The following is a 12913-nucleotide window of genomic DNA, read 5'->3' as shown; positions in this document are numbered from 1 at the left end:
ATTGCTTATGAGAGAAAAAATACAATGCTGCTGCAGCATAAAATAGGAGGATCTAACAGAAGGAAGGTTAAGATCTTCAGAAATAAGTGACATGTAAGTGGAACCTCCAAGAACAGGGGACCCAGCCATATGCAAAGCACTGGAACCAATCAAGTATCCTCCATAGATTTCATAATGTATATGCTATTGGGGGTAGAAAATTCAATCTGATAGCACAGCTAGCTGATCCTATCAAAGTAAAAAAATTTAAAAAAAACCACTGAGAAAAAAAGACTAATTCTGATATACTTCCAAATCAGAAAATTGGAACTGAAAGCCAACTCAAAAAAATAGAATGCCAAAAACGTAACATAGAATGCAAAATATAAAATAATCTAAAACTAAACATAAAAACATATGCCAAATGTTTGAGCACAGAAAACATCTATTTGTTAACCATAGTTATTATCGCTAGGAAATGGAGAGAGTCTGCTTTTTATTTTATATAAATATGTGGTGTTGGATTTTTTTTTGGAAACCCCATTGTTTTTTGAACAGAATGATAATTAATGGTGAAAACCTCTTCCCATATGATTCAACATTATTACACTAGCATGACTATTTCATTCTCACGATGTGAAGAAACACGAAGGCAGTAGAAGGAAAAGTCGTCAGAAAAATGGAAAATAGATCATCTGCAGAAAGAACTAGGACTGTTGATAAGATGGAAGATGAAGCTAAAAGATTACTTGAAGGAAAACACCATTACGGCCTGTATCCTCACAAGACCACAGTACCCTAAAAAGGCGTAAGAGCCACCAAGAGGTTTCTGTTGATGAGAAATAACTTCTTGGAATATCTTGGCAGGTTTGAAAAGGATAAAACATCTGAATGAGTGATACAGCTTCATCTTTGATGTCTTCAAAAAGAGAATAGAAAAGTATCATTTCTCCAAGCCTCAAATTAGAGGACTAGACTAATTGCATTCTGAAGATTCCAAGCCTTAAAATATTCCATCAGTGACACAATGAAGCATAAAGTAATCCCCTTACAACTGTTCTGATCTACTAATAGGATTCACTGGCAGTCACCTCAAGGAATCTTTCTGGGCAGATGTATATTATCAATATAAAAAGTCAATGATTGCTTCTGGCCCAAAAACATTTAAATCACCAAAACTTACTAAATGATTATCAACTGACGGTGAATCTCATACAACTTGTATTAACATATTTATAAAAGACACGCTACATGTACTTCAGTTATAAGCATGCAAATATCTTATATAAAAGGTAAGTTTAATTGCTCTACAGATTAAAACTATACTTCTGAAATACTATTAAGATTAACAGATTAGCCATTAATTATAAATGACATTACCTTCTCTTCTGAAGTAAACACTAAAAATATCAGGTAACTTCTGCATTAAGATTTCTGCCATCTGAAGTGCTCCAACTACTATCTTCAGGTCTTGGCTTGATAGCATGGAAGCAATGTGACTAAAAAAAGAAAGCATGTGTATATAAAACATTTGTCTGAATTTGATAATTATTTTTGGCCATACTACTTTAAATTTGAGAGCAAAATATTTTAATTGTGAAAACAGTGCACTAAAACAAAAATTTTTCTTACATGCTCAACTTTTGTATTTATTATTTATCAAAGGTGTGTATAAATATAAAAAGATAACAAAGGGCTGAAAATACTCCAAACAAATTGTTTTATGCACTTTTTCTATAACATTCAAGATTTATGAAATCACTTGCAGAGACATGAATTTCGAAGATGCTTTCACTATTTACATGAACACACCTTGAAACGGCATGATTTTTCAGGACGTCCTTCAGAAGTTCGGCATCAGCAAAATAAATGATCCTAAGAATTGCTCTAAGGCACTTATGTCTGACCGCAGGTCCTGCTGAGGAACTATACACTTCATAAAGAACACCAAATAATGTCTTAATAAAAGACTTAGCCAGTTCCGGATCCTCTTTCATAAGCTGTGCTCGAGCATCATCCTTCTTTAATTCTGAATATCCACCTGTTAGAAACAATTACAATCCTTAAGTTACAGACTTCAGAAACAGAATAAACAATATAAAGCAGTCAAGCTGATGTAATTATTTGAAATGCTATAGAACATATTTATTATAAAACAAATCAACATATCTAATGTGATCAACTGGGATCTATAAAGAATCCAAAGGGATCAGTAAGACAAAATTTAGCCAGCTAGGAAACCACTCACCATTCTGGCCAGCTGAAGAAAACAAGGCACCACCACTGTGCCTCTTATCTTACTAATATACGTTCAACAAAATACTGGGGCTATTTCAGTAGTAACCAGCTAAGCCACTGGTAAGAAATAAACAGAGTTCAAGAAATGGACAGAAGTACGCAGTTAGAAGCTATGTTAAAACAAGATGCTCTGTGGTTTGGCTAGAGGGAATGAGATGTAGGGGAAGGATAACTGATGAAAAGTAAGAAAGGTCCGAAGGCCCAAGCCAGCCCAGCACCTATTATTATTACTGAACACAAGCATGTACATTTGCTTACAGATGTATGTGGCTGTTTTGGAGCTACACCAGCAGTGTCGAGTACAGGGACTGCATGGCCCTTTGCAGAAAGAGTTTCCCGACTCCTGCACTCTATGCCAGAGCCCTGCACTCTAAGCCAGAGCTGCAAAAGCAAAGGACTATATTCCTGAGAGGAATAAATGTCAGAAGCCTGGAAAAAAAATCATAACCATCTATTTTTCATTCATTCAGAAGAGAATTTTGGTGGAAAAATATAAACTAAAAGGTTGGAAAGAACTATCTGATGGGTATGGGTGGATCTAAAGATAGGATAGGGTAATAGGATCAGATAAAAAAAATGTACAGGCCAATTGTGATTAGACTCCGAGACCCTGCAAATCACTTAAGTAAAATAATCACGGGAAGATACCACATAAGCAATATTGACTCACTCATCAATTAAAACACGCGATAAAACAAACTACTACTATGCTACTGTCTTAAGCTTAATAAAGACACTCAATGAAACAATTACTTATTATTGCAAATATTATTCCCACGACACTACTACTTTTAACTCAAAGGGTACTTACTAGTGTTAGTATTGGCTAAGGGGTTAGGTTTTCTCTGAATGGCACGTGCTGTTCCCGTGTCCTCATTGATTTGCTGCATAGAATTAAAATCAATAGTATAAACTCGTCCCAGAGTGGACAAGCTTATCTCATCCTCACCGACCTGATGGGCTGCCTGAGAGTAAAGAGAGAGAAACCTTGAATATAACCATGGAGAAATGTATTAACTTAAGACACAGTGGGGACCCTCCATAAATACTAACTTACATATTTATTTCATCAAGTTTTAGAAGGTGAAAGTAACAGAATACGGAAAATTTAATGGTGTGGATGTGACAACTCATTCATTAAATGAATCATTTCCAATTAAACACAAATATACACCACCGGCCCTATCAGGTCCCTTGAGACATAAATACAGGTAAAAATCTTGATCAAAGATCCAATCATGCAGAATCACTGACATGAAGAAGACACCATTTATATTAACAAGGCTTTTAAGACTTTGCTGATAGAAAAAAAATTGTTATCTATAAATTTTGGTATCGAATTCTTAGGTTAAAATGTTATTTATTTACATCATGGATTCTTAGCAGCCCACCAAAATCCTCCTTTAAACAAAATGATCCTATAAAATTATCCTATAAAAAAATGATCCTTACGTAAACAAAAGGATTTTACATTTAAATGATGCTCTAAGATTGGAAGGGACACAACTGGAACTAAGAAAGGAATCCCCGGGGGTTGCAAACATTACACAGTACATTTCTAGAATGAGACAGTTTGATTCACACTGCTTCCTTCATTCTGGAAAGCCTAAAGAAGTGACAAAATATTCATTCTTATCACAGTCCAAACTGTTGGAATTCCTAGGTTGAATGGAACACAGGACTCTTAGGAAACACAAGATAGTAAGCTAACAATAAAAATGCAATTGTCGGAAAAATGCTAAAAAGAAAGAGTGCTTAGAGTTAGAGACCACGACCTGCTTAGACCTGAGGGCTAACAATGCACAAAAGACCAGTCATAGTTAACTTCCTCATAGAAGCCAGCTGCATTTAGATGGTTTCGTAAGAACTTCGGATTTTATTACAGAAGTCAATGCTTTCAAAGTTTTTCAAAATTCTTTTTAGAAACGAACTGCTGGAAGACATTTTTAAAGAAGAATGCCTGTTTAAGTGTGATCTAAAGATTCAAACATCACAGTCTGAAATTTGACTATATAATAATTCTGAGACTTAAAGGTATCACGTATTGACAATATGAGCAAATGATGTATGGCAGCTGAAATAACGCAGTCACCGACACTTCCTAAGCTACGGCAAATATTTCCCTGACCTGAGAAATTTTTGAAATTTCAGTGCAAACTTAATATGGAAGTATGGAAATAAGAAAAAAGAATCACACATAAAACCTTCACAGAAAATCACTACAAATATTTTGGTGTATTTCTTTCCTTTGTATTATTCCTCTTTTATTTTGCTGAGTTCCCAAAAGTCACATAATTTTGAATACTGTTTTCATTTATCATATTCCATTTTATGTCATAAAAACGTGTCCAACTAATGTCTGGATTATATATGACACTACGCATGTATCACAATTTACTTAATCGTTCACCTAGAGGTAGATATTTAAGTTTGTTTCTACCTATTTGCTCTTAAAAATATTGAGCTATTTGCATGTAAATCTTTGCTTTTGAGAGATTTCTTTTGGATAGGAGATACAGGGACTTTTAGAAACAGATAGCCTAACTCCTCCCATGTTTCCGTTCAGAAATGAGGAAACTATGGAACAAAGAATTTAAGTTACTTGCTCCCAGTCAATCAGGTAGTTAGCAGCAGAAGCAGGACTAGAACATCATGTTTTCTGACCTGAACAGAAATGAGGACCTTGTTCTCAGGAGACAAAATGAGAGAATCTTGAGTTAATTCAAAACTGAGCACATTTAAGTACACATAGCCACCCTCCCCACTCCATCCCTACACCCACTCTCCACCAAAATAGACACAATTAAACGGTACGATGAAACTACTACCTCAATGATCCGGCTGTCAATCCTGTTATAGGGATGCCAGAGGCCCCGGTCGTCCCGCCACTGCCATATCGCACCATCTGTGTTCTGCGCATTTCCCTTCTTCAGCATGGTATCAACGGCAAAAATGCCTTCTTTTGGTAAACATGGCATAAGTTCACTGAAAAACAAGAGTGCAATTATTTTAATAAGCAGCTTTTGAAATATTAGTGTCAGGTCTCTAAAGTAAAATACCCTCTTATACACCAGTTATTATTCGCTTGATCTTTACCAAATCAGAGACGTCAGTTCATAGAGTTCTTGAGGACTGCGTGGAACAAGGTCTATCTGATCCTGACAACTTCCATTGGAGGCACCACAAAGGAGGAAGTGAAGCGTTTCTGCAATGTCTGTAAATCCAACAACAAAAAGCAAAAGCCTGTGAAATGAGTTGTATTACCTAATTTAAAAGGCAATCATTCCCTAGGGGAAAAAATAATCAGAATCATTTTTTTCTTTGGCAATATACTACGTATGGAATTCACAGTGAAAACATCCAAATGAATTGTAATAAACACCTAAAAAGAATTTTATGAAGATTTTAACATTTCCCTTCTGAGGACTTCAGTTTGAGTCCTAACCTTCTAAGCTGGACACCTAATCACAAACCTACCCCAGAGACTTCAGGAATCTTTTATAACTTTCCTTGAGGAGCACAATGCTTTGTACAAAAGTGCACTCGGCATACATCTTAAACCTCAATTCAAGTATATTCGTGTATCTGTCATCAATTCAAATATACTAAAAATACGTGGACAATAGGACAAAAAAGCAAAAAAGCATCTGAATCTTACCATATTTTGTGATCAGTAAAGTCATTTCCTTACATGACATTAAGCATAGCAACTAAATACAAAATCATTAAAATATCGTCTACCACAAGTTTCCATTCCCAGAAGACATCAGCTTATAGAAGAACCTGCATGAAAACCGGTCTGATGTGCGGACAGTGTGAGTGGAGGAAGCTCTCAGCCTCCACAAGTTTAATTAGTCACTCTAACAGCTACAACGTCAAGACAGGGCTGGCTCTCTTCTGGCGATGGTGTGTGTGTTTGTATACATACTATACATAAGGCAAAATATAAACATTTCATTGAAAGGTTTTGCCAATCAATAAGGTCTGTTGTCAAGAAAATATTCACCACTGATTTGGACAGAGGTATGGAGAGTTAAATCTCTGCCCCACTGAAATTTCACAAATAGTAATTACAATTTTTAAAAATTTATTGGAAAAGTAGTTCTGCCAACTTTCCTAAAAAATGTGAATACATGGTAATGGTACATTATAAGTATTTATTAAATATTTTTTAAAAGATCAGAGGATGACAACAAAATGGGAAGAACCAGAAGAGGTTCATGTTTCCTTTGTATTATTGTAGTAGGAAAAAGAAAATATTAGACTAGCGCCTCTATATTATGAATGTGTGGTAAACTTCCTGGAGTATTCAAAAGAGGTGAAAATATTCATCATATTAAAAGGAAAAAACCCAAAATGTTAAACAAGTCAGGCAGCAATTATCCAAGCCAGTATTTAGGGAAATGCTGTGGCACATAGTAACAAAAGATAAAGAGTAACACGATAGTCTGTACTTCAACTTCAGGAAATGGTGGGCTCCTAGGGATTTTAATAAGCAGAATGCATTGTGACTACTGCCCACACAACAAAAGTTAAATTTTCCCAAACGTATCTGGACAGAGAGCACTTTGTTCATGGCACAAGCAAAAGAGTTCCTGGAATACCAAGTTTGGGAATCATTCAATGCTTTAAGAGGAATCATCAATAAATCACCCCAGGAACACTACCATTCTACAAAATTCTATGAAAATGTGCTAATGCACAAGTAATGCAACTAAAAATAAAACTGAGCTCCCCCCGCAACTAAAAATAAAACTGAGCTCCCCCCTAGAAGTAGTTTAAATTATACTACTTAATAAATTAATAGTATCTGATAATTTAACAAGTTATACTACTTAGTATTGTACCTGAGGCAGTGGGACCAAAGGCTATTGTCAGTGAATATCATCACTGACTCCCAAAGCAATATCCTCAGATTAGAATTATGAATATGAAATTACCCACAACTATAGATGTTCCATACAAAAGTGATCAACACTCTACTAGCAATAACCATATTATTCCCTGAAGCCCACTGTCTTCACACGTTAACTTGTGAGATTTAAGGTTTAAGAAAGTAACAGTCAATTGTAATAGCAGTGCAATAAAACTCTTTCCTGCAAAATGGGGTAAGGCTGGGAAGGGCTCAGATACACTAAAAAAGTAGCAAAGATCAGAGACATTCATCTGTATAAAAAGGTTCCAGCTTTTTGAGGGAGTAAAGCATTCTGGAATCAGACGAAGTGCTAGAAAATCTAACATTACATAACTGATACTATATAGAAAGCAATTATCTTGGGTCTTTAGCCCTAAACCCACCAAGGGTAACATTTTAATATATTATACATACTTTAAAAATCATATGTAGGAAGCTTTCCCAACACAAATTACACATTACTATTTTTCTTCATTATTCAATGCCAATGATATTAGCAATCTCTTCTACTTGCTTGACTTATGTTGACTTATTAAAGGAGTTTTTTGTTAAGCCACTTTTCCTACATGCTTCAAGTAGGATAATAAAAGAGCACTTACTTTGCTTCATAAGTTGAACGGCTAAAGTTGGACAGTTGGAACACATCAGAGAAAACATGCGTACCACCATTATAAACATCCCAGAACTTAAAATTGGTGGAGTCACTACCAACAGCTGTTGAACATTTGTAAGCAGATCTTTGGAGGCAACCTGCTGGAGTAAATTCTTCACAAACACAAGAAAAAAAATAAACTGTTATATTATGATTCAGCAAATGTAACAACTTCATGAAACTACCACTAAAGACTAAATGCTCACCTCCTCGTGCTGGAAGTTGTCCACTAGACGTGCAAAACAAAGGCAAGTGCTTTCTACTGACTTTTTGTCCTATTTTTTAATAATAAAGGAAAATAAGGTTTATTAATAAAAAAACATTTTCACTGTTCTATCACCACCTTATATTCTTCCTAACCCAAAATTATTCAAGACTGGCTGAATTAGATGTGAACTTTGAAAATGCAATGAGTCTAATCAATAATATCATGATTTCAAAGCCAAGAGAATCGTACTGATAGAACCTCGCTCCTCCATTAAGGCCCCAACAGAAAAAAGCAAGTATACAGAAAAGGAGAACAACTTTTGTACATCACTAATTTTTAATAACCTAAACAATTATGATAAAGGAAAACATCCTACCATCCTAGAAAGCAGTCCCAGTAGAAATGTTTAAATCATGCAAAAACTGAAAAATTGAAAATAGTTAAATATATGTGTGTGAAGTTTATGAATAATATGAAAAACTAGGTATAGATTTGCTATATTCACTATGAAAACTATTAGAAATACTATTAGAGTGGCCTCACTGAGAAAATATTTTTAATAATCCACGTAAGAACAAAAAGAACAACTTAATGGCTTAACAAGTGTTTTGATAGACCTTGTTTCTTAATTGATAAATGGGCTTCAGATGTGAAAACTAGACTTGCTTGTATAAAAATGAGAATAATTCTGGTTATTATAAAAGCCCTACACCTTCGTTGTCACTACTTAAGTCTAGAAAGAGCGCTACAATAACAATAGCCAAGTAGTTAACTTCTCTGGTTCTCACGCCTTATTTCCAAAATAAGACAGACACTGAAATCATAGCTAACTAAAGAACATATTGCTAGACCCAAAAATATTATCTCAGCCTAATAAATTTTTAAAAATAAATACATGAATGGAGCTACTTGTGTCCTGATCACCTTAGAAGCAAAATACTCCAGTGATTTATTCATTAATCATTATTTTATCTATCTTAATCTAAACCCCTATTTAACATATTTTATGTACCTAATGGTCTCAAGATTTTAAGCACACTTTGTAAAGGATTTAAAAGCCAGATTTCTTTTAAAAAAACTCTTTAGCAATAGCACTTTAAAAACATTAATTTACATTAAAGAAAATTCAATTTCTCTACAACCTTGAGGCTCACCTCACAATCTGTCCTCTAGCCCAGCCTCTCAAAGTCCTGCTTCTCATGCTGCATCACTAGGTCCATGGATGCCATCTCCTAAATAATGCTCCTGCTTGTCTCCAACCCCAGGCTGCTGCAGTCTACGTTTCCCATTTCATTTCTATTTGTGACACAGTTTCGTCTCCCTTCTGATCTTAACCCATGTCCTCCTAGTCTTGTCTGTCTAACTCAATGCCTTTCAAGAAAGGGTGATCTTTCCAAAAGGAAACTTCGATCACACCACATAGTAAACAGTCAACGTTTGCTAAAGTAACAAATTCATCCCTTAAAGTTAAAATAGTTGAAGAGATCAAACACACAAAGTACTGTTCATTTGGGTAAATCCATTTAATTTTATAAACCTAATATGGTACATGACTAGGTAACTTGAGAAAATAACATGGATCAGAACATTTCCAATTTATGCATCCAGTTGAAAGAGTTAAGACCCTAACTAAAACTGGCATTGTAAAAACGTAATGAAAACATTTTATGACACATAAAATAGGGTCATAGTTTACCTGGTGGGTTAGCCTTTGGGTAAGCAATGGGAGGGAATCTGCCACAAAATGAAATTCATCTGGCGTGATGCTCTGGCAGCAATTGGCTGCAATTGCTAGTGCGTTTCTTTGGGCATTTATGCTGAAGAATTCGAGATAGAGCAAGCAGTCTGCCAAACCACCCTAAAATACAGAAAACTGTTAAAGTGAAGAAATACCCTTTATCAGCAATTTTAAAAGTCTAGCACATCACTTTGGAAAAATCATGTGTACCTTACAGAGATTGCAATATAGGAGGTGGTGCAACTGTGGATCTAAAATCCAACATTAAATGAAATATAGTCCTTCGGTACGAACACTTACCGCCTGTAGGATGGCTTTACTGTGTCTACGTGATAACATCTCCAGGGCGGTCAGAGCCTGCTCCGCCACATCAATACACTGAATAACTTGCAGCTGGGAACATATAAATAGGTAACTTAAGGTTATCATTCAAGTTCTTTTCTACTCGCTTATCTCCTACATGAATAACCACAGTATTTTCTCTAATTTCCATCAATCTATACTGCTTCTAACATGAAACCCATCATAGGAAACCAGTGATTTATGACATTAAGCTATAATGTACAGCCAATATAGCTTCCAATTACTTTAATAAGACACTGAAAAATGTTTTATATAGAGAATAAGCTAAATCCAATTACATAATTTTCAATTTTCATATTTAAAATAAATGGGTTGTTTTATATAACATTTTAAAAATCGGGTTTTAAACTTTATGCCATATTCCAAGGTTATAATGAAAATTTTATTGTGCATTAATAAGGAAAAGGTCCTTAAGACCAAAAACACAACCTACTACATAGTGTTTTAAAAAATTTCCTATCTCTACTGACTCACTTTATGACTTTGATCTTTGTCTCAGACTTCTCGGCTATAAAATGAGGGAATAAATAACCTCAAAGATGATTTCAAGAAATAATGCTTTCTAGATAAATAAATTATGCTTTCTAGAAATAGTAAAATTAGTTTCAAACCACTGCTTTAAGTTCTCTGAAAGATTTGATATAATGTGGTAATTGCCAGTATTAAAAATTATAAAACTGGGTGGATTTAATAAACGCTTTATTAGCATCAACTTTAAACTACAGCTCTGAAATATTTTTGGCATCTTGGGCTGAAAATATATTTTAATCAGATAATGAATGCTGAAAACTATGTTTTTAAGGTGGCCTTACAATTTGATGTACTACTTTGGAATTCAAAAGTCAGGAGTTCTCTGTGTGATTCTCCAACCTCTGCTTTTGAACAAGTTGAGCAAAAGGAGGATTACCTTTTCTAAAAAGACAGGAATTGCATCTACTACAACAGCAGATGATCGAGGAAGTGCTTCCATCATGTATGTTAAGGCTCTACAAGCATGGTTCATCTAGAAAACAGGAAGGCATTTTTACTCAATAAAAACGCAAAATATAAATTTGGAGTGTTTTTAAATATAGGACATACTTACAATATCGAAATTATGCTCCATCTGCAGTAATGTTATCTATTAAAAAAAAAGATTACAACAAAGTATTAGAAGGTTTCTATATTCTTAGAGAAAAGTCATAGAAGTATTGCTTCCTCTACTTCACCTGCAACAGAAAGTATTATTCAAGACTTTTACCACACAAAAATATTATCAAGTTAAAAACCTAGTATGTATACACGAGAAATCATTATGTATAGGATGGCACGTCATGATCCAGTTCAAAAACAAAACTTTCCTATTGCTTACAACTTCTGGTACCTCTACCCCACCCCTACTCCTTCAGAAGCTCATTAACAATTAACCAATCATTGAGGTGTCAATAAGTACTTAATACATAAAGGAACAGAGCAGCAATGAACTGACATTTGTTAAATTAACAACTGTCAGTACAGATTCAAGACCATAGCTTAACTTCTTGTGAATAAGCTTCTATAAAAGTTGAGCTCAGGACCATTTAACTCAGCTGTAAAATAAACAGCAGTATAGGATTTAAACATAATACTGATAATTATCAGAAACCAATTATGCACTAATTAAAACCCAAATTAATATAATTATTCTACAAACACATGAATGAGTCTAAATATCTGATTTTATTTTAGTTTCTCTTATGGAAAAGAACTTAAGCAGATTTCAACCAAGTTTTTCAAAGAAGGGAATGCAAAACTGCAAGGGATATGTATACATGCCATCTCCTAAAGCAGCCAAAGCTACCAAAGAAACTTCCTCCTACTTGGGGAAGCAGACTATCATTCACTGTCTTCTAGTTCAATGGAAAAGTTTTAAATGCACTAAATTTAAGCTATAAAGTACCCTTCAACTAAATGTGTAACCACAAAAACAGACATCAGACATTCTAATACAATAATCATTTAATATGAGTGTTTTCCCAGCTCTGAATTATGCTGGGTACAGTATACCGGGGGTGCCAAAAAAAAAAAAAGTATAAATATGACTTGTATCTTTTGTTATTGGTATATATTATTACAATTTTAATAGTTTTTTCCTTTCTTAAAATGTGTATACATTTTTGGCACCCTCTTTGTATATACCAGAGGTCCTTTTAAACCTTTTTTAAAATACATACATACCCTATTTCAGAATTTAATAGCACGGTCTCAAATCACGTACAGTCAACCAGTCACTTAAAACACCTGCTCTAAATTGAAAGGGGTTGTCATGTTAACACAAAAAGGAACAAATTCTCCAATTCTTAAGGAGGAATGAGTCTTCCAGACCATGTTTGGGAAGGATTGCTGTAAACAGATTACCTTTCACCAAAAATGACTACAGTTACACAAATGTATGGACTGATATATACAGGAAAAATGTATACCAAAAAAATGTATACAAAAAAATATTTCAGAGCTGTAGTTTAAAGTTGATGCTAAAAAAATGAAAACTGTATTAAAATTGTAATACTCAATATATACCAACAACAAAAAGATGAATACAAGTCACGTTTGACTTCTACAATTACCAGAGGTGCTCAAAGTGGTTACCATCAGCATGCAGACACTTCTGATTATGGCGAACTATTGCTTGAATAACGCTGATCAAAGCATCCACTCATATACATTTTTTTGGCACCCTTGGTATTCACAATATTCAACTGTGATAAAAGATAAATCTTTTTTCACATAGTGCTATTCATA

General features: G+C 34.4%; 1 protein-coding gene across 18 annotated transcripts in view; it reads right to left on the bottom strand.

Annotated features, from left to right (window-relative positions):
• TRIP12 (thyroid hormone receptor interactor 12) overlaps positions 1-12913 on the bottom strand; it is a 142715-nt gene that overhangs the window by 31809 nt on the left and 97993 nt on the right. For 9 of the 18 annotated variants that reach the window (XM_033112298.1, XM_033112306.1, XM_033112311.1 and 6 more), the window contains 11 exons: positions 11238-11273; positions 11061-11156; positions 10091-10183; positions 9749-9910; positions 8051-8119; positions 7792-7957; positions 5374-5491; positions 5103-5262; positions 3089-3242; positions 1792-2020; positions 1360-1478 (listed from right to left, as the gene is read on the bottom strand). In XM_033112298.1, coding sequence (XP_032968189.1) covers positions 1360-1478; positions 1792-2020; positions 3089-3242; positions 5103-5262; positions 5374-5491; positions 7792-7957; positions 8051-8119; positions 9749-9910; positions 10091-10183; positions 11061-11156; positions 11238-11273 — 1402 coding nt within the window. The remainder of the gene's footprint in view (positions 1-1359; positions 1479-1791; positions 2021-3088; positions 3243-5102; positions 5263-5373; positions 5492-7791; positions 7958-8050; positions 8120-9748; positions 9911-10090; positions 10184-11060; positions 11157-11237; positions 11274-12913) is intronic. The other 9 variants (XM_033112309.1, XM_033112310.1, XM_033112300.1 and 6 more) reach the window with 3 other exon arrangements.

Source organism: Rhinolophus ferrumequinum, chromosome 8, assembly GCF_004115265.2.
Source record: "Rhinolophus ferrumequinum isolate MPI-CBG mRhiFer1 chromosome 8, mRhiFer1_v1.p, whole genome shotgun sequence".
In the NCBI taxonomy this organism is placed as follows: Eukaryota; Metazoa; Chordata; class Mammalia; order Chiroptera; family Rhinolophidae; genus Rhinolophus; species Rhinolophus ferrumequinum.
Note: the sequence above shows the minus strand (reverse complement) of the source record. Positions and strands in the feature narration are given on the sequence as shown.